Below are 26430 nucleotides of genomic sequence, written 5' to 3'. Positions count from 1 at the left end.
CCAATATAGGATGGTAGAAGTGAAAGAGGATAGCTGCAAAAGACACTCTTGGTAGGAAAGGAGCAGAATGTCAGACATGGCAGTTACAGCTTCAGAGCAATTCTGAAATCCTGCTTACAAGACATTTTGAAGGCCCTTTATACCAGGGGTGAAGAAGTTTCCTTGGTTAGGTGTTAAACCTCTAATTCTTCTTTTGGTGAGATACTTTCTACATTAGGGTTTTCCACAGAAACTACCAATAGGTGGTAAATAGATATAGATATGTATCTTCATTTTTTAAAAAAATTATTTATTTATTTGGCAGAGAGAGAGAGAGCACACACAAGCAGGGGGAGTGGCAGACGGAGAGGGAGAAGCAGACTCCCTGCTGAGTGGGGAGTACAATGCGGGGCTCAATCCCAGGACCCTGGGATCTAGACCTGAGCCGAAGGCAGACACTTAACCAACTGAGCCACCCAGGCGCCCCTCTTCATTTCTATATATCTGTATCTGTATCTATACCTAGCTGGAGAACCAAAAAGCCAGTGATGTATTTGGTACAAATCTGAAGGCTGAGAATGAGGGGAGCTGATGGTGTAAGTCCTGATCTGAGTCCAAAGGCCCAAGAGCCAAGAGTGCTGATATCCGAGGGTAGGAGAAGGTGGACATCCTAGCTCAAGCAGAGAGAGTAAATTCACTCTCCCTCTGTCTTTTTTGTTCCATTTAGGCCCTCAACAGGTTGTATGATGCCCACGCACATTGGTGAAGGCAATCTTCTTTACTGAGTCTACTGATTCAAATGCTTCTCTCTTTTGGAAACACTCTCATAGACAGAAATAATGTTTCACCAGCTGTCTGGACATCCCTTAGCCCAGTCAAGTCAACACATCAAGTTAACCAGGTTACTCTCTTTCTCCATTTCCTCTGGCTCTACCCTTGGGAAAGTTTTCCTTGTTTATAATCTTCCATGGCCATATCTGAATGAGACTTTACTCTCCTGGAGACTATAGAGATTTCATACTTGGAGAGGCTGGGGTCAACCAAAGATGGTTTTACAACTTTAACAATTAAAAATGATTTTAGATTAGGTGCATGGTTACTTTGACAATACAGCTTCCTCAAAAATGTAGTAGGCTTCTGATCCATTTGTTTCCAGTCAGTTCAATATGCCATTAAGAACCCAGAGTTCTTTCTGCGACTGTTTTAGATTGAATTCCCCAGAAGCAGATCCTAAGAAGAGGATTTGTGAACAATGACTTATTAAGAAAATTGTATGAGAGTGGGGAAAGCCAGACAAGGAAGAAGAGGAAGCCAAGTGTATCACTCGGGATCCAGTTAGGAGACGGGAGCATACTAATTATTTTAACAAAGAGAATTGAAAATAAAGAATTATTAACGGCAAAAAGATAACACTAAATATTATGGAGGTGGAGACTGCAGGAAGCAGCTACCACCTCTAGGGCTGAGGGAACAAAGAGGTTTGAATGACTAACAGTGTCTTAGTTAGAGCTGCTATAACAAAAACACCATAGACTGAGTGGCTTAAACAACAAACATTTCTTTCCCACAGTCCGGAGGCTGGGAAGTCCAAGATCAAGTTGTGGCAGATTCAGTGCCTGGGGAGAACCTGCTTCCTGGCTTGTAGACATGAGCCTTCTTGCTGTATCCTGAGGGAGGAGTGGGGGGTGGGAGCAGGGACAGAAGGGGAGGGAGAGGGAGAGAGAAAGAGAGAAAGAGAAGAAGAAAGAACGAGAATGAGAGAATGAATGAGAGAGAGAGATCTCAAGGTTACTTCTGAAAGGCCCTGTCTCCAGATACCAGCACAATGGGGGTAAGGGCTTCAACACATGAATTGGGCAGGGGTCAGGGGGGGTTGAGGGGGCACATATATGCAGTCCATAACAGACACTTAGAAGCTTGGGGGAATGACCTCATGGAGCTGAAACTCAGACCTCTGAGAAAGGGGCACTGCTCACCTGGTGCTGGAGTCTCTGTGCTTGGAGCAGAGGTACCATAGAGCTGGGACCCAGACTACTGAGGAGGGGGTGATGGTAGCTGGTGTTGATATCTCTGTGGGGGTACAATGAGACTAGTTCTGCAAGTGTTGGGAAAACTGTTAAGTAGATTCAGCCTTTGCTGCAGGAACGAGTTGTCACGGTTGTTGGATTCATGAAGACAGAAACATAAAGCAAGGCCCTTCTTCCTCCTTCAGCCTTGCAGACTCCCTCTAGGGCCCTCTGTTGGCGAAATGTAACCAGGAACAGCTGGCAAAGCCCAGAATGGCTCTGTAGAATACCGGCTCCCAGCATCCCGAAAGATGAGGTAAGAAGGGTGGCTTTGGAGCTGGCAGAATAGCTTAACATGCACATCAGCAGGGGTACGTTAGACAAAAGACTACAGAAGGTCACTTCAGCCTGATCCTACAGGGGAATTCTGGAGTGTAAGTCATGCCTCAAAGTTGTTCTCACCCAGGACAAGGAAGTTAGGGCATCCACACTCCTGCATTTATCAGTCCTTGGTTAAGAGCTGGTCTTATGGGCATATAAGTTCCCAGGTACTTTCAGTCTCTGGGAAGGCAGGCAAAGTGGCTCTAATAGCCTAAGGGTAGTCTCCTGTAAAAGAGCTGCAGATCCTGGCTATTGGAAGTAAAGGCACAGTGGAGCTTGTGGCAAAGGGGAGCACCCAAAAAGGTGGATAGATATCCAAAAAGCAATGGTTGAAGCACCAACAATATTCACCCCCGGGGTGACAGGGTTCTAAAAGCTGCCTTATTTCTCTACTTTCTTAATCAATTCTCTCTCTCAATTTAATAGCTGCCTCTTCAGTGATATGTTCTGGGGATCTAATGTATAGCCTAATACTGTATTGTATACTTGAAATTTGCTAAGAGAGTAGATTTTAAGCTGTCTCCCACACACATACAAAGTGACTGTAACTATTTGAGGGGATGGATGTGGTAACTAACCTTTGTGGTAATCATTTCACAATGGATATGTATATCAAATCATGTATACTTTATATACAATTTTGTCAGTTATACATCAATAAACCGGGGGAAAAAGTAGTAGCTGCTTCTTTGAGGCTATCTGAAACAATAGATACTATCTGAAACAACATGTATAATCTGATCTTTTCCTAAAGGCTGAGTCATTCTGTTCAAATCCTACTGAGGCTCTTCCTTGCTCAAAGCCTTTTAAAATATAGCTCTTTCTCTTTGGAATCTAGAAGTATTGTGTTTTCAAACTCTGCAAGGCGGCCCAAATGCTGGATTCTCTCTATTTTCTTTCATTTTTTTTTGTAAACTGGTTAATTCTGTTCCATGCTAATCTCTTTCTGGTAGTATTTCACAAATCATATAAAAAAATTCACCAACATCTACTATTAATATTTTCAGAACTCTTCCCTTAAAGCTAGCAAATATGTACTTGTACTGATCTGCCTTCTAAGGTATTGTAGACAATAGTTTAGCCACTGCCTAATATGGATCTTTGGTTATCCAGCCTACTACACGGTTCCTTAATTCTCACCTGCTATACTAAACTAATGCCACATATTTTGGATTTTTTGTTACAGTAGGCCACTATTTCTATTATTAATCAGGGTTAATGATTTAGTGACAAACAACCCTCAAATCTCAGTCATAACTCAGTAAAGGTTTATGTTTTGCTCTAATCAGTACAATGAGGATCAGTGTATTAGATGTGCTCTTGTGCAATTATTAAGACCTGTGGTCCTTCCATCTGATGTTACTGCCATCCGCTGGCTCCTCAGAATTTTCCATATCCGACTGACTGAAATGTGAAAAACAAAAAGGAACTATAAATCACTGGAGGTTTTAAGGGTCAGGCTTAGATTGGGAAATCACCACCTACCTTGCACTGGCCAAATACAGTCCCATGGCCTGATACAGAAGTAAAGGAACTAGGAAATGTGGGTTTCCTGGGTATGCAAGAGGAAAGTACCATGGTGAGTATCATCGTCTCCACCACAGTTAGGATGCTTTCACTTGTAAATAAACAGAAAACCCAACTCAAATTGGCTTTGTCAGGGAGGAGAACTTTTCTCTACCCTCTTAGATTTACTTTTTGGGGGCTTGTGAATTAAACTGACAAAAGGACAGGTTAGCAAGAGAAAAGACAGATTTTAATCACATACAAGGTAAAGGAGTTTACCAAGAAATGTGACTCAAAGGAGTGGTTAGAATTTGGGGCTTATATACCATTTTAATAGGTGAAGGGGAGGGGAGAGGGCACTTATATGAAAACAAATGACTTCTTGGAAGGGGGGTGGGGGTGGGGGAAAGAGTGCACTTATTGGAAAACAATGACATTTAGGAAAGATAAATGGGCCCTTAGGAGAATAGATGGGAGAGATGATAGTTTGGTGACAATGACTCTAGGTGTGGTGACAATTCTCATTGTCTCTGGTGATAAGAGCCAATCTTCCCTGGTTGCTCCCTGGGAGGAGATTTATGATAATTGAGTTCTTTTGGGAGGCTCTGCTTTTAGGTAGATCAGAGATTTCAGAAACTCAGATGCCTTCAGCCTAAAAATAATTTTTATGTCACAGAGGCTTATTCTGGACCCCTTCAGCTTAAACAGAAAAGGGAATTTATTCACTCATATAACAGAGACGTCTAGAGGTAGCACAGGGTTTAGAATGGGTTTCAACTGGAGGCTTATGATGCTCTCAGAGATTGTCTTCCTTTCCCTATGATTGATTGACCCAGCCCTTCCTCCTCCACCTGTTAGTTTTATTATCAGTTGCTTTCCTTAGTAAAAAAAAAAAAGTTGTAGCTCTTCCAGTATTCACATTCTAATGCCAATGCTATATTATCCAGAGAAAGAACTTCTCTTTTTCCCACAGTCAAACAAAAATCCTGGGCTTCACTCTGATTGGTTTCTGAAACAAAAACTGGTTCAAAGGGAGGCAAGGGTAATTCTAATAGTTTTAGACTGGCTGGACTCTTGGAATTGGGGGTGGGTAGTGGTTATTCTACCCAAATTACATAGGTGAACACAATGAAGCTGTGAAATGGAAGCTGGGCAATCACCTATATCCATTACAGTCAGGGAAGGGTGTGGAGCATGACCTCACTTAAGGAGAATAAGTACTGTGAGGATACTTAAAGAGTAAGTACAGAATGTTAAGGGGCAGAAAATTGACAAGTCAGAGGAAGAGAAACTCTTAAAATAGGAAAGTGTGGATAGGAAGTCAAGAGAGCCAAGAAAGTTATATTCTATAAGCCATGGGAGGAGTTTTAAGGATGGAGTCATCAAAAAAGTCATCTAAATTACTTCATGTGTGTTGATTTCATACTCATTGGAAATCTTTTATAATTTGGCTTCTCATGTAAGTGTTTCCTTTGAGTGAAAATGTGTCAACCCGAGTTTTCTGGTCTTCGGGGCAGATATGCTTTTCATGAAAGAAAGAAAAAAAAAAGGAATAAATTTGAATTTTGGTTTGTACATCAGTCTCTAGTAAGTTTGGTTGGCATGAATCATCCCCTCGATTTAAATTAGCTCTAGGGTCTAACAACATGAAGTTTCTGTCTCTACACCTGGGACCAAACTATAGAACACAGAGTGAAATCTTCAGTTCATTTTCCTTACCATAACATGCTTTGCAAACCATTAGAACTATATTTGAACTATAATGACTTAAGAATACGGCAAGATTTTTGAACTTCTAGATTTCCAGTTTGTTATTTTGATTATTCTCTTTTCCTGTAAAGCTTACTTGCAGGGCCAGCAAGAAAGAGAAACCTGGATAGACTATCTCTGGCACGTTGGGAGGGAGTAGGTCATGGTCACCTACAGCCATTCCAGGTCTAGGGATAATTTAAGTGGTCTTTTGGTAAGATCGATCTGGGGGCGGTAAACCAATAAGGAAGTGACTGTAATGCTAAACACCATAGAAAAGCTGGGGGCTGTCTGGATGAGAAAGAAGGAACTAATTCAAATAGGAAGAATTAGTTCAATTCAGTGATGGGTTTGTGCAATGATTGGTGTGTGTGTTAAGGATCTAAGGAAGCAAGACTGACTGATGTTGTGAGGACAACTGGGAGAGGAAACTTCCCTTACAGATCAGAATATAAGGTGTAGCAAGTTATTTACACAAGCAGTATCTTGCTAAGTGTTCTCGTAAATGCATTTAACATTTTTTTAAAAGGTTATTACAGGGATCCATACGGCAGAGTTAGGAATTAAAGGAGACACAAGCGACATCGTATGTTTGAAACAAATATGGGAAAATTGGCCAATTATTAAAAGAAACCGACTCTGCTTCTCCTCTGGCTTATGTCTTCGCCCCTCACAGGCACAGCATTTCTTTGTAACGGCGCCTCTCTTCCTGGACCTTCTTACTTTCCAAGCCTGCGGAGCACTGGCTGTTACACACAGGGAGGACCCGGAACTCACGTTCCCACGCCTTCGGCTGAGGTGCAGCCCCGACTTCGGGCTCGCCGCCCCGGGCGGGCCCGCAAGCAGGTGGCCAGCCACAGCCTCGCCAGGCCCGGGCCCTGGCCCTCGCCAGCAGCCTGCGCGTGGCGGGGCGCCGCGGCCTTCGAAGGCCGGTGACGCGACGCACATGCCCGCGCCCGCCTCCCGCGTCGGCGAGAAGAAAGGGAGCCCGGACGCGCGGAGGCTGACCCGGAGCCTACCCATGAGGCAGCGCGCCGGCTCCACGAGAACCCCCCCCTTCCCACGGCTCAGCTGCTGCTCCGCAATGGGAGCCGCCGCCGTCGCCGCTGTGTAGTTTTTCGTGCTCCTCCTTTTCCTCCTCCTCTTTCTCCTCCTCCTCAGGGCCCCAGTCAGGCCGATCCGCTCCGCTCACGGTAAGCGCCCCCCGCCCCCGCCCGCCCCGCGCTGCAGCAGGCAGAGGCCCTCCCGCGCGGCCTGCGCCGCCTCACTCCGGGGGCGCTGGGCCGGGGGTGTCGAGGCCGGCGCGGTTTGCCGAGAGCGCCCAGGGCGCGGGGGAGGGGACCGGCTGCGCGGCGGCGGCCGGACCGCCATCTTGCGCCGGCCCCGGCGGGGGAGGGATCCCAGCGCGACGCGGCAGACGGCTCGGTGCGGCAGGCCGGAGCCGCGCAGGCCTCCGCCGCCTCTTCTTCCGTCTCCTCCGCCTCCTCCGCCTCCTCCGCCTCCTCCGCCTCCCCCGCCTCCTCCGCCTCCTCCAGCTCGCCTCGCAGGGCCTTGCGCCTGTTTGCCCCAGCCTGGGTTTGGCTTTTCTCTCTGCTACTCCCTTGGTCCGCCGTACATTTTGTGCCGATGTTTGGCGGGGACCCATGCTTCCAAACAACAACGCTCCCCGGAGTGTCTTCAGGGTAGCCCGAGACCGAAGGGGGTTCCGAACTTCCGGGCATCCCGGGCCCGAGGGCCCTTGTCTCCCCCGCCCCCCCGCCCAGGTGACGAGTCATCCCGCGCTCACACCCTCATTCTTGTCAAAGGGACTTCCCTGCTCTGCCCTACAAGTCCCGTTATTGTCTACAGAAGGGCCCTGAGGAGAAACGTGGAGTTGGACGCACAATTAATTTACTGACCGAGCTTTCAGGTTTTACTTACTGAGACGGAAAGAATGAGCTCATCCTGAGGTTTTATCCAGCTCTAGAGATGGAGGGAGTTCCTCCCAACTTAGCTCAAGTTTGAAGGCTTTTAAGGAGAAATCTGCTAGAGAGGAGAAACGTCAAAGTGAACCCGCTTCTGCAAGCACGGGAAGACCTTGGTCCCAGGGGTTCTCTTTGTTTGCAGAGATTTGCTTTTTTAAAATTCTGTGAACGTGAACTTTATCGTTTTCAGATTTGGACTGGGTCTGAAGAATTTGACGTCTTTTAGTGCCATTAGACATAAAATTGAAACCTAGGAGAGAGTTTTTAAAGTGCAAAAGCCACCTCTTAGCATTTGTGCTAAGTCCTGCCTTGGGGGATTAGTGACAACTCAGGCTAAGAAGTGGAAACTTGCTGTGCCATTGAAGGCACTGGTTTGCTTAGAGAATTGTTAGTGCTGTGTGCTCTTGACGTTTTAAAACATCAGTACAAATACCGTTATAATTGTATCTTGAATTTGTATCTGTCATTGATATGCTTGATTTGTACCTCAAGACCCTTTTGCATTGGTCTGTGTTTATGGAACTGTTTCAAAGATGAGGAAAGAGAGCCTCAGGGAGACGTCTTTAATGAGGTCATGGCTAGGAAGTGATAGAACCATTTCTAGAACCTTAGGTCTTCTGAGTCCTCATTCAGTGCTCAATTCATTATATTTCATTTTTTTTGTGTGGGAATAAGGTGACTGAGGAGAAGCAAGGAGGCTCACCTACAAAATTTAAGAAATACTATTCAACTGCTCCTTTTACATTTTTGTTTTTAAGAGTTTACTTTTAGCTTTTCAACTTTTTATTCCTGAAGTTTTCATGTTATTTTTTTCCCCCGAACATATTGAAAAGTTGAAGAATAGCCCATTTGGACTTTCATATGTACCACCTAGTTTTTAAAGTGTTGCCATTTTGCCACGTTTCCTTTATCTGCCTATCTTACATGATTTTGGTGAACATTTTCAGAGCACATTGCAGATATGACAATTCTATCAATGTGTCTATATGGATGTCATATAAGAGACCAATTTTCTGTACAATACTTTTACAATACTGTAATCATACTTAAGAAGAATCTCTACAGTCTAATATAGGTATGTAGTTTGTATTCACATTTTCCCCATTGTCCCGAAAATGTCCTTTTTAGTCACTTATTTTGGAACCAGTGTCCAGTCATGCATTACATTTGCTTCTGTTAGTTTCTTCTAATTTAGTGTAGTTCCCTCTCTCTCTCTTTTGGGATGACATTGACCTTTTGTAGAGACCAGGCTACCAGTAGTCTTGTAGAATAACCCACATTCTGTATTTTACTAAGTTTCCTCTTCATTAGGTTTAAATTGTACCTTCTATCCCCTGTATTTTCTGTAAACTTGAAGTTAGATCTGAAGGCTTGTGTAGATCAGGCTGAATATTTTTGGCAAGAATACTTAAGTCATGCAGTGTACCTCACGGTATACAACATCAGAAGGAACATAAAGGAGGGTTATCTGTTATCCTATTAGTAATCCTAAATTTGATCTCACCAATAAAATGGTGACAGACTATCTTTGCACGCTAAGCTTTTTCTTTTGCAATTAACAAGTAACGTAGGGAGTGATATTTTGGCATTAGTATTGGTATGAATTTACCTGCAGTAATCTGATAATGAGATCATTGGGAGCAGTCCCCTAGAAATGGGTGTTTGGATGTGAAGGAAAGGAGCAGTTTTGGAGGACAGGACCAACTTAGTTTAGGGAACTTGGAGTTGCTGCTACCCTTTGGCATCAGAGCCTAGGCTGGTTAGGGGAGAGGAGGCTTAGAAAGTAGTTGTCAGAGACTTTGCCTTCTTCGAAAGTTTGCTTAGGGCCCTTGTAGTGGTAACCAGCTGTGATTAATAGGAAAGTTCTGAGGGAGTTAAATGTTGGAGAACTACAAATCTCAGCATCCCCACTTCAACCCATTCGTACCAGTTAAGCTATCTATTCCAGTCTTGCTTCTTTAGTCCAGTGTTTTCCTATTCAGAATTGGCTTTTTTAGTAGGGGAGAGGAAAGCAAAGGAAAGGAATAGATAATTTTTGTACACTCTTCTCCCACACTTGCTTTATTTATTCAAGAGAACATTTAGAACCATACCAAGATTTTTTTTTTTTTTTTCTGTACAAATTCAACAGGGGATGTATCTGAATGGAATAACAATTTTGGTAAATAGAAAGTAAACTATAGTTTTAGGTGACGGGAAATTGGAGATTATTGACAACATTTTGTTACATTTCAAAAGTAACTTTTGAAAGGTGAGATATATTTATTTATGACATGTTCACTAATTAAATATATAGTCCTGGATAGTTTATCTTTTCCTGCTTCAAAGGACTCAAAAAATCTGATTTTTCAGTCAGGTTATTTTAAAGATATAAAAAATGATTTACTTGGTAATTTGTATCAAACGTGTGTTTGGAATTTCTATTCATTTCTACAAAGCAATTTTCTTTTAAAGACTCTTTTAACTATCATTATACCAGGAAAAATAGCTACCGCTATTCACTGTCTAGACTTAAAGGAACTATTTCATTTTTTTTTTACATTTTAAATTATTTTATATAATTTTCATTATATAATTTATAGAAGAATAAAGGGATAATATAAAACAACTCATTAGAGCTTTTAATTAGGATTTAAACATAGTCTCTTTGTATATATCTTGAGACATGAAAAACAAATACATATCATGCATCTAATTGCATACCACCCCTACAGTGAATATGCACACTTTTTTAGTTTTTATATGCACGCAAAGAACATCTTCTTTTAGTCTTCCCACTTTGAGGATCTGTGCAAAAAAACGTTGTGGTTGAAGGGTTAGACAAAATTCTCTTCCTAGTTCCTGCAAGTTCTTTTCCTAGTTGTATGAGGAAGATTCTTCTTGGTAACTGAAGCTTTCCCCATACACTGAAAGAGTTATCTGCACTATTATCAATCATAGTTCATCATTTTCAAGTCATTCCTTTGCAAGTATAGGTTCTGACCCTCTTAATGAGTGTATCTACCTCTCCTGTAGTCTCATTTTATAATATGGCCCTCTTCATGTTAATTTATGCAAAGTTTTTCTTTTTTTAAGATTTATTTATTTTTAGAGGGAGAGTGCACAAGTGGGGGGAGAGGGAGAGAAAGAATCCTCAAGCAGATTCCCTGCTAAGAACGGGGCTTGATCCCAGGACCCTGATCTCATGACCTGAGCCGAAATCAAGAGCTGGTTGCTCAACCAACTGAGCCACCCAGGTACCCCTGCAAGGGTTTTTGAAATTCATTTATGCTTGAGAATGCATTGAGCTGAGAAGAAAAACTAGTTTTTCTTAGGACAGTAAGAATCATCAAATATGTATGAAGTCCAGATTATGTGCAATTGACTTTTCTTGCTTCCCATTTGTGAAAATCCATAGAAGTTCAATCCTATTCTTCCTGATATTGCCAAATCAAGAAAATTTCTTACTGGGTAATACTAAGCCAGTTCTACACTTAAAAAATTTTGTCACAAGTTGTATTTCTGACAGAAATTTTAAATTCTTTTGTCCATTCTTGTAATTTTTGTGTTAATCTTGGTTCTGCTCTTATTCCTTTTCTGATGCTCTGTGTAGATTTACATCTTTCAAGCTTAGGATGTTTCACTGTCCCATGTTGCCCAGATTCTTATGTACATTTTCCAGGTTTTGAGGGTATATGTACGTGAAATGGGCACCACTCTGAATGTGACTACTTATCAGCTGTCATGTGAACCTGGAATGTATCCATTTTGTAAATACTGATTTGAGATTTAAAATACTTCTGGTACGTTCTAGCTTATCATTCCGGGCTTTTTTGCATGTGCATCATTAAATGCAATACTTAAAGAATTTTTTGAAACTTTTGAGGGTTCTTAATTTTGTTGAAGGGAGGCTGGCCATCTTCTTTGCTTCATAATTGCAAGATATTTTCAGTTCTAGATTTGTAGATACCAATTAACATAACCAATCCAATGAATTTGAAAAATTTCCACATCATCTATTTCCTTCTAGTCACCTTCATATATTCCTGCATTCAACACTTGTCCACTTATGAACTGTACCAAGTTACTCTCCTCTGAAGATTCAGTCTGAGATTTCCCAAATTTCATCATTAGAGTCTAAGGTGCTTGCTGTCTATCTTTGCATTCATTTTTAGGTTCATCTAAATTGTGAAATGTGGCCTCTGCCAGTTTTCTTCTGTTCCATAATGGGCAGAAAATAAAAGTTCTGAGTTCTTAACTATATTCAGTGAAAACTAAAGACAGATGAAGTAAATCAGGATATTCTGTGCTAACATATGCCACTTTGACCTAAGGATTATTTTGAATGGACTGCAATTTAGAATTAACAGAAACAAAAACTGTTTTCTGTCCTCCTGTTATTTGCCTAAAAGCCAGTCATAAATATCCCTTTGTGAAGATGTTCTTTCCCCCTTGTAGTAGGAAAGGGAGAGTGACTCTTACTACTCGAGATGGAGCGTTAATACCAAGATGAGTTTGCATAAACAGACCTAATGAGAATAACCCTTATCTTCCATTAGTTCTCCCATGTATTTTCTAGTTACTTCTCCATGATTTATTGTCTCTCAAAGCCCTAATCCCCTTTCCTTTGTTAAAATGGTATATAAGACCTTGAATCTGACCACTTCTTTGAGACTGACTTCTTTTTTGTGAATTCCCGTGTATATAAATATTAATAAAAATTATGTGCTTTTCCTCCTGTTAATCTGTTTTTTGTTAGTTTAATCCCCAGGTTCCCAGGTACTGCAACATAAAAGGGTAGAGGTAAAGTTTTTTCTTTTGCAGACTGCAAGGATGATGTCTTCAATCATACGTTTTTGAAAGTTGATGCAATATTTTGTGCAAAACAATAAGAAAATTGAAAGATAAGAAAAGTGAAAGATAATGCCTAGTGATGATTTATTTCATTATTGCATTAACCTTCTAGGCAATTAAATCATTCTTATGTTTTCTTATTATTTTGATTTTTTTGGTAAGCATAGTTGGGAATATTTATTTAGCAATGGTGAAGTAATACCTAGGATGATGGAATTAGCAAAATATTTCAAGAGGTAGGAAAAACAAAATCACTAAAATCACATAATGTATCTTAGACTTATAAAAGGAATCTATAAGCTTACATAGTATTGTAAAATACAATGAGTTTTATTCTATTTAAAAGTAATAAGATATTGTTTGAAGATATCTAGGAAACAATAAAAGCCATAAAATGTCAATCTTTACAACTAGAACTACTCAAGAAAGAAAAAAACTAAAATTGTTTCTATGGATTCTGATAGTATATTGAAAGCTAATGGTTAATTTGGACCATTAGATACAGTTCCACCCCTTTCCAACACACATATTATGCCTCCCTGCCTCTCCATCTAGTAACATGATAGTTTTTTCAGCTGTTTCCACTCCATCTCTAATGAATGTAGGTAGTACTTAAAAAGTTATCCCTTGAGGTTTCTGTTCCAAAATATTTTTGTTGTTACCATTTTTGCTTCCCTTCTCAACTTTACCTTCAGAGCTCATCTGCAGTAAAAAATGATTAACTGAAACCCTGTAGGATCAAGGTGTAATATTTAGGCTTTTTGGTGAACTGGATTAAACAAAAAATATTTTTTATTTCAAATATTTTTTATTGCAAACATTTCTGCTTTTTTGGTTGAGTACATCATGATGAGCACAGTGTGAGTTTTTGGAATGGTACATGTTTTGCTTTACACTCTGCTTGATAAATGCTTTTTCTTAGAGTTGTACTATTCACGTGAATACTCCCTGTTTAAAGTTACTATTTTACTCTTTGGATTGGTATATACAAAATTTTTGACCAGCCAGTATAGCCAGGATAGTAATTTAGCTCGCCTTTTTAAACAAAGGCTTTGAATTGATTTATGTAGTGTAGCAGTTCTCTGACTGTGGTCTTGGGGACTTGAGGTGCTTTCAGGGGTTCTGTAAGATCCTCTCTTTACTACTTACCTAACTTCTGAGGCTGGGTTTTCTTCATTTCAATAGAACAATGTAATGCAACAGATTAAATGTAGAAGCAGGTAAGATAATACAGCTGTCTTTATTAAGACAACTATAAATGCATTTTGCAATAATGTAAAACAATGCCGCTCCTCTAAATTTTTGTTTTGGAAAATATTTTTCACACAACTATTTATATTAATATGTAATGGGTTTATAGTCATTTTTAAGTAAATGAATATATCTTAAATTTCTGAGGTTGGGGTTTGTGGACTTCTAAGATTTCATCATTAGACGTTAATCAAACACATACTTTTTTTCTTTTTTTGCTAGGTTTGGGATTTCTTCAGCATGACAACTGCTTGAATGAGGGCTGTTAACCAAAGCAAAGATCGTTAGTCTACGAAATAATCTGCTCCTTGCTTCTAGGCTCTACCCCTGTGTGTTCCTTATTTTGTGCATAATTGTTACCTTTGGCAAATTTGAGAAGCAAAACATGAAGGGCTTGGGAGGGGTCTGAGTGTTTTAGATGTAGGTAATCCGTTATCTCCTGCTTTGTTTACTCATTTTGCTTTTCCCAGTCAGCATTTAAGATTATCTGACTTTATACGAGGATTGCTGACTACTGATAGAAAGGCCCTAATCAACAAAATGGCTTTATTAAGGTCCATGGGTAAAAATAATAATGGACCTCTCAATTTTATTGAATAGAAAAAAGTAAATAAAATTGGCCCTACTTTTTTGACACTACATTGTTGGTATTTATGTTTGAGGAGTTATAACACAAGAGATGTCTTTCTAATCTTTTATTGTAGTATTTTAGAGATTACAAAGTATATTCATAGATCATATTTCATCCTCAGAAAAATGCTTCTTTGAGATGGGTGGTATTATCATCATCAGTCCTTTACAGATGAGGGAACTGAGTCTGAAAAAGTTCATTTCACTCATTGTAATACTTACTGGGTGCCAGATGCTGTATATTAATTTTGTAGGATATGATGCCTTGTTCTTCCCTCATTCCAACCTCAGCCTTGTAATCTCAGGATTGCATGTTCTTTTCTTGGGTTAGATAGCATAGGAGTAGCCTGGCAGCACCCACCACTGGTGGAAGTGTCAGTTCCTAGAACATTTGGCCTGTTCTGTACCTCACTGCATTCTGGAAGCTTCTAAGATAACGCAGCTCTGCATGGATTGGTGGAGAGTTTTAGGACATTATTAATTTGTTGGTTCTGTGTTAAATGAATGAAATCAGATCCGGATGCTCTGAGGCTGAGTATAAAGTGAATTTTACAAAGTAAATCTTACTATGGGCGTGAGGTTTTAAGGGCATGAACAAATACACAGTGAATGGAAAATGAAGGGTTGTAGGAAATATTTTGAAGGAAGACGATAGGACTGGGGAATTGATTAAATATGATAAGTAAAAGAGGGAAACACTGAAAAGAAATTTTAAGATGGGGCACTTTGATGGCTTTAGTTGGTTAAGCATCTGACTCTTAATCTTGGCTGAGATGTTGATCTTGGGGTTGTGAGTTCAAGCCTCATGTTGAACCCTGCACTGGGCTTGGATCCTACTTAAAAAAAAAATTGTTAAAAAATTTTTAAGGACTCAAGATCAGAATGATTACAGTTTCATTGGTGGTAAAAGAGAAGTGCAAAGGTAGAACTAATTTTTATAAACTGAGGTAAGGTTAATGTAACATTAAGTTCACCATTTAAATTATTTTAAAGTGTACAATTCAGTGGTATTTAGTACACTCACCGTGTTAAACAAGCATCAGCACTACTCTCAGAATAGTAGTTTCAGCTTCTCAAAAGGAAACCCATTACCCATTAAGAAGTCACTCCCCATTCTCCCCACCCCACAGGCCTTAGCAACCACCAATGTACTTTCTGTCTCTATGGATTTGCCTATTCTGGACACTTGATGTTAATAGAGTTATACAATATGTGACTGACTTCTTTCACTTAGCATAATGTTCTTAAGGTTCATCCATTTAGCATGTATCAGTACTTCATTTTTTTACTGCTAAATAATATTCCATTGTATGGATATATCTTTTTATTCATTTATCAGTTGATGAACATTTGGCTTGTTTTCACTTCTTGGCTATTATGAATAATGCTGTAGGACTAATTTTTATGGAGAAGTTATGTTCAGTTCTGGAAATACTGAATTTGAGGTGAGTTTAAATGTCCAGATAGCAGTTTTCAGCTGTTATGAGATGACAGGCTGGAACTTAGTTGAGGAGTCAGGGTTGGAGATTATTTGATGATTTTATAGGCTGCTGTTGAGAGCTGATAGCTAAGACTGTGGGATTTATTAGATATGTCATTTAGGGAACAGTTTGTGTAGGGCTGAGGAGTAAACTCTATGAAAAACCTGATTTTACACTATTTAAGGAGCAAGAGAATATGGAGAATCTGTATAGAGTTAAATAGGAGGAGGTGGGTAGAGAACCAGTCTATTGTCATATAAAAAATTTTTGAGGAGGATGTTTCAAGAAATTGGGATAAAACAGATGTAAGATAAGGAAAATATAAGTGAAGAAAGGGTAATTTGATTTGGCAAGGGGGGTTATTGGGATCTTCAGATGGATACCTTCAGCAGAATACTGTGCAGTAGAAAATGTAGTAGCTGCACTGCTGTGCTCAGCTTAGTTTTGACTGACAGAATGGGTGGTGATAACTAGAGCAAAAGGACTGCAGCCTGGATCAGGGTCAGCAGGGGTTTTACATGGATGAAAAGGACGTGGTGCAAAGAGAGGTTCCCCATATCCTTATGAAGAAAGGTTCCTTTTACATAGAAGCTTTTGAATCCTTGCTCTACTCTTAATTGTTACTTTGGGCAAGGTACTTAACCTCTATAAATCAGTTTCCGCAGCTGTAAAGTGAGGATGATAATAGTGTCTACATCATAGAGTTTTGGAGGATTAGACCAAGTAATGTATGCATTTAACTAATGTTAGCTAATGGTAATGAAAGTTGTTATTATAAATAGCATAATTTGTAATTAGGATAATGGAATAGTATATAATGAATTAAGTAGTTGTGTTGAAGCTCAACACGAGGAATGAAGTTCTCTAGTTTACTCAAAACAAGTAAATATTACTAATATTGTTATTGTTATTATCACTTGAACCACAAAGAATAAGTTATCCTCTTTTCTTCTTTCTCATGACAAACTTAAAAATATCTGTAAATAGCTTTTACTTCTACCACCTCTACCCCACAGTCTCATGTTTCCTAGGTTAAATATCTTTAGTCTTTTAACCTAGACAGAACTCTAAATCTAATTCATTATAATAGAAATCTGTTTTGCTACATGGCATCTTCCCTCCTACTTTGGTAACAGATACCTTGATTTTCCTTTGGGAAAATCTTTATCTTACTGGTTTTTTTGTTTGTTTTTGGTTGGTTGGTTGGCTGGTTGGTTGGGTCTCTATCTCTGGTACCAGGGGGAGCAGGTGATGTAGGACTAAACCTATTACAAGTCCTTAGCAATAATGATTGGATTTGGGAAGGGCATATGACTTAAGCCAAGCCAGTCAACTCCAACCAGAGCTTGTCCTCTTATTAGTGTCTTAGACTTGAATCTTGGAAAGTGTTAAGTTGGAGCTGGTATAGTCATTCACAGTGGGGAGCCTCTTCTGAGGGTAGAAACAACATAGAGAAAGTGAAACCCAGGAATGGAGATAGAAAAACTAGATTTACATATCATTGTTTAAATTGTACCTGTATTTAGTTCTGTAAATGAGCCAAGGAATTCTCTTTTGCTTAAGCCAGTTTGAGTTGGGTTTTCTGTTACTTATAATTGAAAGAATCATAGCCAATACACAGTATGCCAAGTGGGGATCAATTAAGACAGAATAGAATAAAACCACTGTCTCTTTGGTTTTAGACTCAAATTCTGTTATTTTTGACACCGTATCACGAATCTGATCATATCAGGTCTTGTTGAAAATCCCCTCATTGGCTTTCCATTGCTCTTAGGTTAAGGGAAAAATTCCTAACATGATCTCTGGGGTGCTGTGTTGTTTGACTTCTGTCTTATCTCCTACCATATACCCCCTTGCTTTTCTTTTCCACTCACACTAGTTTTTTTTTTTTTTTTTCTTTCAGTTTCTCATATTTCCTGTGACATAGATCTTTTGCACATGCTGTTCTTTCTTCATGGAATGCTTCCTTTCTTTCCTTTCCTGTCCTGTCCTTTTTCCTATTAACTCCAATCAAGGCTGAGTTCCAATCTGTTCCCTCTTTCTTTCTTTTGCCTGTTCACTGTTAAGATTCCTGCATGTACGATCTTTTTTTAAAATGACATTTGAAATGTTTGGTTCATTTAAAAAATAATACTGTATATCTGTAGTCTCCTCTTAGGGGGACCTTTTCTCCTATTCTTGGAGTGACACAGTATTCTGTTTAAAATAAAAATTAGAATCTTTCAGAAATTGGTTAAGATTTGATGAGGTATCTTCTAAAGTTTCTATGATCCCCCAGTATTTTGCCTATAGTATTTAGCTGCTAAGTGATCATCTGTTTCTAATTGTACATTTTGTGGTTGAAGTGTGCCCTCTTCAAGAATAAGTCTGTAGTTTGTAACAGTAACCGATTAACTGGACTGATTCTAAAAAAAGATAGGTACTGAGTTTTCTAACAATAAAGCATTTTAAAAAATAAGAGGCATAAAAGTGGGAAGTACTGATTTGAAATTTGGTTTCATCTCCTTAATGTTTGTAAATAAATTTAATAAGCTAATTTCTTTATAAAATTTCATGTTTAAACATCTGAATTTTATGAAACAGTTGTGGGTCTTTTTCAGTTATATAGGGTTTATTGCTTATGCTTTAAGGTTTGTATTTGTGTGATTTATATGCCAAGGTGCACATCATCATTCTCTGTTTTTCTAACCCTGTTACAGTTAATTTCCATGGTAGAATCAATAGGTGATGGATATTAAGGTGATATAAAAGTGGAATTTTTAAAATGAATCTCTGTTCTCAGAAGACTGTGTATGTTTTTAAGATAATGAACATTAAAATGAATTTTCTAGTATCACCTTGAGATCGTTGGAAATTCTTGAGAGATCACAGAACCGGGGTTGGAAATATTAAATTGTTACTCATAGTTAACAACCCACTTTGACTCCTTAAAGCTCTATTCATTTGGGTTTAGAATTCTAAAATTATAGACCTCCATTTTGGTATGCCATTAGTCGCAAAGACTGAAGAATTGTTTATAAAATGAAATAGAACATAAACCAAAGCTTTAAAGACAGTGGAATGATTTGAATACCTGATTTCTTGTGAAATTTGTGAGAGGAAAAAAAGGAGTGTTTTGATGACCCTGTGTCATCCAAATCATTCCACTGAAAAACTCTTCTAAGTAAATAAGTAAAATTGTTAAAGGTTACAGCTAGCTTGTTAATCTTAGACAAAATTTATGAGTTAGTTGAACATTATTTGTATATGCTATCCTTATTTTGAATAAAAATTTTCAGTATTTAAGATGATTCTATTAATTTTGGTTTTGTATTTTCCTTTTTATGTTAATCTGGTTTTTGTTGTTGCTAATTTCTTGGTTAGGAATGCAAGCCCCCAATTAAACATTTTTATGATGAGAAAAAAGCAGAGGGGCGCCTGGGTGGTTCAGATGGTTAAGCGTCTGCCTTCGGCTCAGGCCATGATCCCGGGGTCCTGGGATCGAGTCCCGCATCGGGCTCCCTGCTGGGCGGGGAGCCTGCTTCTCTCCCTCTGCCTCTGCCTCTCTCTCTCTCTGACTTTCATGAATAAAAAAAAAAAAAAAAGAAAAAAAAAGAAAAAAAGCAGAGATTAACTTTTTAATACAGTTTCTCAGATTATTTCATTGAATAACTTTTGGGGTCTGGGGAGATGGAGAATTTAACCATTCACCATATTCCTCAAATTTTTTTTATTTTACTTGCTGCTTACTCAGTTTTTGGGTTTTTTTTTAAGATTTTATTTATTTATTTGACAGAGAGAGACACAGCGAGGGAACACAAGCAGGGGGAGGGGGAGAGGGAGAAGCAGGCTTCCCGCTGAGCAGGGAGCTTGATGTGGGACTTATTCCCAGGACCCTGGGATCATGACCTGAGCAGAAGGCAGACGCCCAACGACTGAGCCACCCAGGCGCCCCGGCTTACTCAGTTTTAAAAAGGATTTTTTTAGGGCCACCTAGGTGGCTTAGTCGGTTAAGTAGCTGCCTTCGTTCGGCTCAGGTCGTGATCCCAGGGTCCTGGGATCGAGCCCCGTGTCAGGCTCCCTGCTCAGCGGAGAGCCTCCTACTCCCTCTCCCTCTGCTTGCCACTCTGCCTACTTGTGTTCTCTCTCTGTCAAATAAATAAAAACTTAAAAAAAAAAATAAAAAAAAATAAGGATTTTTTTTAGAAATTAAAATACAGTGATGCATGTAAAATGAATGTTTTTTTTTTTATGGAAATGGTATAAGGCACTTTATCCAAATGCTAATTTTTGTATGTTGGTATTTTTGAATTACTTGTTTTATTCTATGAGACTAGTAGTATATAATTTAACAGTATTGATAAATTGTAGGTATGTGTGTTTATATGAAGGTTTAAAATTTTTTATGTGTTTTCACTAGTTTATAAATGCTTCTTAAAAAGATGAAAATATGGTAGGATAGATTTGACAGCTACATTCTAGAAGGTATACTTACAAAGCCAACATTTCATCATGTGAAATACTACTGTAATGAAGATCTTAAAAAACAAAATAATTTCTAAATGCTCATCTGATAGCTTGTAAATTCTAGTATAGTAACAAAATTGTGAACTGTTCTTAGAGTTCTTGAAAATGGTATTAAGCACAGAGTTAAAAATTGTTGAGATTTATTGGATGATTTCTGTGTCTCAGGCACTGAGCTCTGTGCTTTATGTTTGTTATCTAATTTAATCTTCACTATAACTTTATGAAATAAGTTACATATAGTAAAGCAAGGCACAGAGATTAACTTTCCCAAGGTCATCCAGATAATAAATGGTTGAATCAGAATTTGAATGTGGCATTCATTCTTCACCATGTTTTACTGTTTATTATTAATAAATGTTTAAAGTATACAGTATAGAGCTAAATTAAGCGGTAGAGATTATTAGTTGACCTAAGAGCTGAGACCCAGAATTGTAACGTGATTTGATTGAATGTTGTAGCAGTGCTGGGGCTATGACTTGGTTCTTCTGGCTTCTAGCCTAATGCTCTTCTTTTTTTATGTGCAGACTCTACAGTTATGGTTTGTGAAATTGCTTAATCTTTATCAGAAAGTAAATAGAACTATATCTAGTACATAGCACACCTGTGCCATACTGTGTGCTTATGTACCAGATCAAATGCATTACCTTTATTTAACACAGTGATACTGTATTGGGTGAGACCTCTCAATGGATAAAAGTAAATTTTTCAAGCAATTAAAAATTTAGACCTACATTTCCATCGATTTTTAAAATTTCTGTATAAAAATTATTTAAGATATTGTTTAATTTTAGATATATAAAAGCTGAAACAAAAAATAGTAAGATAGGAATTAAAATTATTTATATGAGCAGTCTCCAACAGTGAAAGAATTATTTTCTAAAAAGTCTTTGATTAGTCAGTTAATTGGATTTCATGTTTTTCTTTATAGAAACAAGTGTATTAAACATGGTCATGAAATGAGTCAGTAGCTGAAATTGAGTGTTCTCTTTTTCTGGCCATTTTGGGGCTCAGTGTGAGCTGTAGAAGCTATTAGAACGTTTTGGAACTTTGAGATCCTCACTGCATATCTTTGCTGGATATTCCACTTCAGTGGCAGCTGATTTAATCCTTCATAGAATCTGTGCCTTTCCACCAAAATTCTGAAGTGGTGACCGGAGAGGTTTTTATGGTGGTAATTTTGGCATGCTTCAGTGGCAGAGATGCCAAAGGAATCCATGAAAGTGTTTAATAACCAGAACAAAATATGGCAGTGATTCTTTAGTCCAGTGTTGTCCAGTAGAAATGTTCTGTAGCTGTTCTGTCCAATACAGTAGCCACCAGTCACATGTGGCTTTGAGCATTTGAAATGTGGCTAGTAAAACTGAGGAACTGAATTTTAATTTTATTTAATTTTAATTAATTTAAACGTAAATAGTCTCATGTGGCTAATGGCTACTATATTACATAGTGCAGCTTTTGGCTGAAATTATGGTTCTAATTACATCTGAGGATTTCCAGCTTTATAGTGTGTTTGAGACTGTATCAGTTGAGGTTTCTAAGTAGGTTACTGTGGTCCTTAAGCTTTTGAAGTAGGTTATCTTAAACTCATCTCTATCATAATAGGCAGTAGATGTCTGTTCATATAGATAAGTCATTCATTAATTGAATATTTGTAAATTGAATACTAATTTCAGAGTTTTGGTAAGAGATATTTATATGATCACTTAGCAAAAAATATTATATATATGTCAACTATTTAATATTCAGTATAACCATTATTATAACCCAATAACTATTCAAATAAAAAAATATTACATATGAGTCTCATAAGCTGTGTAATTGTGGCTCTTGAAAAATATTCTGTATTCTTGGTAACAAGTAGGTCCTTAACATGAGCAAAAATTGTCATGTATTTATCTCCTTGACAAAGTCATAACACTGATATTAGTTTAGAGATAAGCTACAACTATTCAAATAATTGAGTTAATGAGATTTATTTATTTATTAAAGATTTATTTATTTATTTATTTATTTGACAGAGACACAGTGAGAGAGGGAACACAAGCAGAGGGGGTGGAAGAGGGAGAAGCAGGCCTCCCGCCGAGCAGGGAGCCCGATGCGGGGCTCAATCCCAGGACCCCGGGATCATGACCTGAACCGAAGGCAGATGCTTGACGACTGAGCCACCCAGGCACCCCGAGTTAATGAGATTTAAATAGACTTCAGAACTTGGTGAATTCAGTTAAACACAAGATTCAGTAGAGTCTTGGTGCATGGGTGGCTCAGTAGGTTAAGCATCCAACTTTTGATTTTGGCTCAGGTCATGATCTGGGGTCATGGGATTGAGTCCCATGTGGGGCTCTGCACTCAGCAGGGTGTCTGCTTGAGGATTCTCTCTCCTTTTCTGCACCTCCCTCCGCTTGTGTTCTCCCTCTCAAATAAATAAATGAATCTTTAAAAAAAAGATTCATTAGAGTCTCTTGTGATAGTAGTTAAAACATTTATAACAGTAACTTCTGAAGTTAAAATAATAGTTATTTTTCCCTGTGGATTAATGCAGTCCAAATAAATTGGAACCTAAAAAGCAAGAAAATTTGCTTGTGTCAGCCTGAGGATAAGGAGAAATACAAAGATTGAATTAGTGTGCATTTTAGTATTTTAGGTGTCTGCTGTCTAGTTTTTATCTTTTTTTGCTTTATAACTAAAACTTATTTTAAAATTTGTAAATTTTTTAAAATTTATGCTGTTGTGTGTGTGGGAATCCAGAATAATTCTTGTTTTAAATAAATGAAAATTTCTTTTTGATAATTTTTATTCTAATAGCAATCATTTTTCAATCCCAAAGAAATATAGATATACTAGATTATAAATTTCTGAAGGCAAGGACTATGACTTACTCATTTTTTTTTTCCCTAGAACTTAGCACATCATCTTGCATTCAGAAGGCAATGAGTAGTTATTATTTTTATATTTTTTAGTAATCTCTGCACCCAACCTGGGCCTCAAACCCACGACCTGAGAACAAGAGTCATATGCTTTTCTGACTGAGCCAGCCAGGCACCGAAAGAGTAGTTATTTATGAATGAATTAATCTGTGATGAAATATGTCCAATTACTTTTCTTTCCTTTTTAAGGTCTTTGATAAAAAATCAGAAATATATAAACTAAAATTTATTTTTATTTATTTATTTTTAAGATTTTATTTATTTGTTTGACAGAGACAGCGAGAGAGGGAACACAAGCAGGGGGAGTGGGAGAGGGAGAAGCAGGTTCCCCACTGAGCATGGAGCCCAATGCGGGGCTTGATCCCAGGACCCCGGGATCATGACGTGAGCCGAAGGCAGACGCTTAATGACTGAGCCACCCAGGCGCCCCTAAACTAAAATTTGTTTAAAGTTATGTTTTCTTGGGATGCCTGGGCGGCTTAGCCGGTTAAGCAGCTCCCTGCGGCTCAGGTCATGATCCCGGGGTCCTGGGATCGAGTCCCACATCGGGCTCCTTGCTCAGCGGGGAGCCTTCTTCTCCCTCTGCCTGCCACTCCTGCTTGTGCTCACTCTCTCTCTCTGATTTAAAAATAAATGAATGAATGAATGAATTAAATATTAAAAAATAAAGTTATGTTTTCTTGTGGAAATAATTACATTTATATATGAAATGTGAATAGGTTACAGTTAAAGATTAGTATATCCCTTTGTATTTGAAAATTCAGACTTACTAAAACAATACATCGTGAAGTGATTACTCATTTTTATAAAAGGATAACTTTAAGAAATTATTTGTAGGTTAATAATTCAGACTTCTTCAAGTAGTAAGTGCTTAATAGAATCACCATTTTATTTACTAAATTTAGGTTCGTTCAAGTATGAACCAATTATATAAAGTGAGTTGCAAATGTATGTCAGACATATCAAACTTAAAAATTGAACTTTTCATAGGAAAAAAGATTAAGTATATGTACATTTAATTTAATGAGATCCACTCTAATACTAGGTATCTTTATTTTATAGGAAGGAAAACTGAGATATAAATTGCTCTTTTGTCTGGAGTCACATGGTGAGTTTCAAGATCAAAATTAGATCCAAGAATTTCTGAACCCCGAGTTTCATGTTTCAATATTTGGCATTACTTAAAGTGACTCATAAAATTGACTGATATCATGTGTCAGTACTTAGGTGACAATTTACAGAAAGTCAACTCTGCAACTTGATGGGCGACAACCCTTTTCAGCCAAAAAGTAAGTTTTGCTGCCACAACTGCTACTGGTATACGTGGCTTTTGAACTGATAAATTTGCTTCAGTATAAAGGAGGAGAGGTAGGCACATTTTCTTACAGACAGAAGAACTTAAAGTTGTTAGAGTAACAAATGCTCACATAACAAATAATATAAATTAAGAAGTGAGTAAAGTAGAAATGAAGCTTTTTTTCTTCTTATGCCCAGTGATAACTTAGTTTGGTGTACATAATTACCTATGTTTCTTTTATGCATAGACAAAAAATAATTATTTCTAAAATACATAAAGCTGTTATATGTCTTTAAATTTTTTTTTCTTAACAATCTATCCTGGGTGTATTGACAATGGCAGTGCCCTCTTAAGAAGAATGAGGAAGACCTTTGTCTTCTGTATTGTTTGCTAGGGCTTATATAACCAAGAACCATAGACTGGATAGCTTAAACAACAGAAATTTACTTCAGAATTTCTCATGGTTCTGGGGGCTAGAAGTATGAGATCAAAGTGTTGGTCTCATAAGAATCAACTCAAAGACTTGATTCCTTTTGAGGGCCATGAAGGAAGGATCTGTACCAGGCCTCTCTCCTTGGCTTATAGATGCCCATATGCTTCCTATGTCTTTAGGTGGTCTTACCTCCAATCATGTATCCATGTCCTGATCTCCTCTTTTAAGGGCACCAGTCATTTTGAATTAGCGCCCACGCTAGTAACTTCATTTTAACTTCATCACCTCTTTATTTTTTTTTTTTTTAAGATTTTATTTATTTGTGAGAGAGACAATGAGAGACAGAGAGCATGAGAGGGAGGAGGGTCAGAGGGAGAAGCAGACTCCCTGCTGAGCAGGGAGCCTGATGTGGGACTCGATCCCGGGCTCCAGGATCATGACCTGAGCCGAAGGCAGTCACTCAACCAACTGAGCCACCCAGGCGCCCCATCACCTCTTTAAAGACCCTGTCTCCAAATACAGTAATATTGTGAGGTACTGATGGTGAGGACTTTAACATATGAATATTGGAAAAACACAGTTCAGCCCATAACACAAACTGATTGGAAACTTTTATTATCCATATACAATGAGTTTCCCTAATTTTTAAAAATTAGGCATTGCCTGACTGCTTAGTTTCCTAGTCCATAAATTATTATGTACTGTGTACCTACTGCCTATCTAGCGTGTAGGAGGAAATAAACTCAAAGAGCTCAGTTTGGTCTTGGGACATATAATATTTTTAATCATTTGACTTGAAGAATTCTATATAATTAATGAAACAGTATAGTATAGAAAAGAAAGGGATCAGTTCATGATGTTCATGACATTTGGGAAAATGGGAAGGCCTTTTTTGTTTTGGTAGGTGGACTATTAACATTTAAATAATGTTAAGACAGGAAATAATTTGTGACACACTTTTATAGAAAGGAAAAAATTTAAAAATTTATAGAAAAATGGTTCTTAATTTGATGTGGTATTTCCATTCCCATACCATCCATGGTATGCCATCCCCAAAGCATTGTTTTAGTTAGTATCTTTTAAGAGGTGGTAGAACATTGTCCTAATTTTGAGTCAAAAGTAGAAGTGGCATTACTCTAATATAATAAAAAATTACCCTTAGAAATGACTATATTTAAATGATAAATGAAAGATATTGTCAAAGCCAGAACCCTGGAGCGTTTTTTTGTTGTTGTTTTTTGTTTGTTGGGGTTTTTTTTGGTAGACCACCCCCCATCTCATTCCATATATTTAGTTATATCCACTTATATCCATCTCCACTCTTATTACTTTAGGTCCTCAGTACTGTTTCTCTTCACCTTCTCCCTTCACCTTCTCTTTTTTCTCCATTTCCACTTAAAGGAATATATGCACATAGTTTAAAGAGTCAGACCATCTGAAAAGACTTTAAATAGCTTAACCAGTTTCTTGAAGAGTGCTTATGTTCATAT

The 26430-nt window shown here is 38.2% G+C and overlaps 1 protein-coding gene across 11 annotated transcripts in view; it reads left to right on the top strand.

Annotated features, from left to right (window-relative positions):
• Positions 1-26430, top strand: part of ZNF280D (zinc finger protein 280D) — a 305303-nt gene that overhangs the window by 168432 nt on the left and 110441 nt on the right. For 3 of the 11 annotated variants that reach the window (XM_034993550.1, XM_034993561.1, XM_034993560.1), the window contains exons 1-2: positions 6673-6814; positions 24273-24499. In XM_034993550.1, coding sequence (XP_034849441.1) covers positions 24472-24499 — 28 coding nt within the window. In that variant the 5' untranslated portion in view covers positions 6673-6814; positions 24273-24471. Of the gene's footprint in view, positions 1-6672; positions 6815-12775; positions 13999-24272; positions 24500-26430 lie in introns of those variants that run through there. The other 8 variants (XM_034993553.1, XM_034993551.1, XM_034993552.1 and 5 more) reach the window with 8 other exon arrangements.

The sequence above is a fragment of the Mirounga leonina genome, unplaced genomic scaffold (genome assembly GCF_011800145.1).
Source record: "Mirounga leonina isolate KUSES-001 unplaced genomic scaffold, KU_Mleo_1.0 Mir_91, whole genome shotgun sequence".
NCBI classification, from domain to species: Eukaryota; Metazoa; Chordata; class Mammalia; order Carnivora; family Phocidae; genus Mirounga; species Mirounga leonina.
This window is presented reverse-complemented; position numbering and strand designations above follow the sequence as displayed.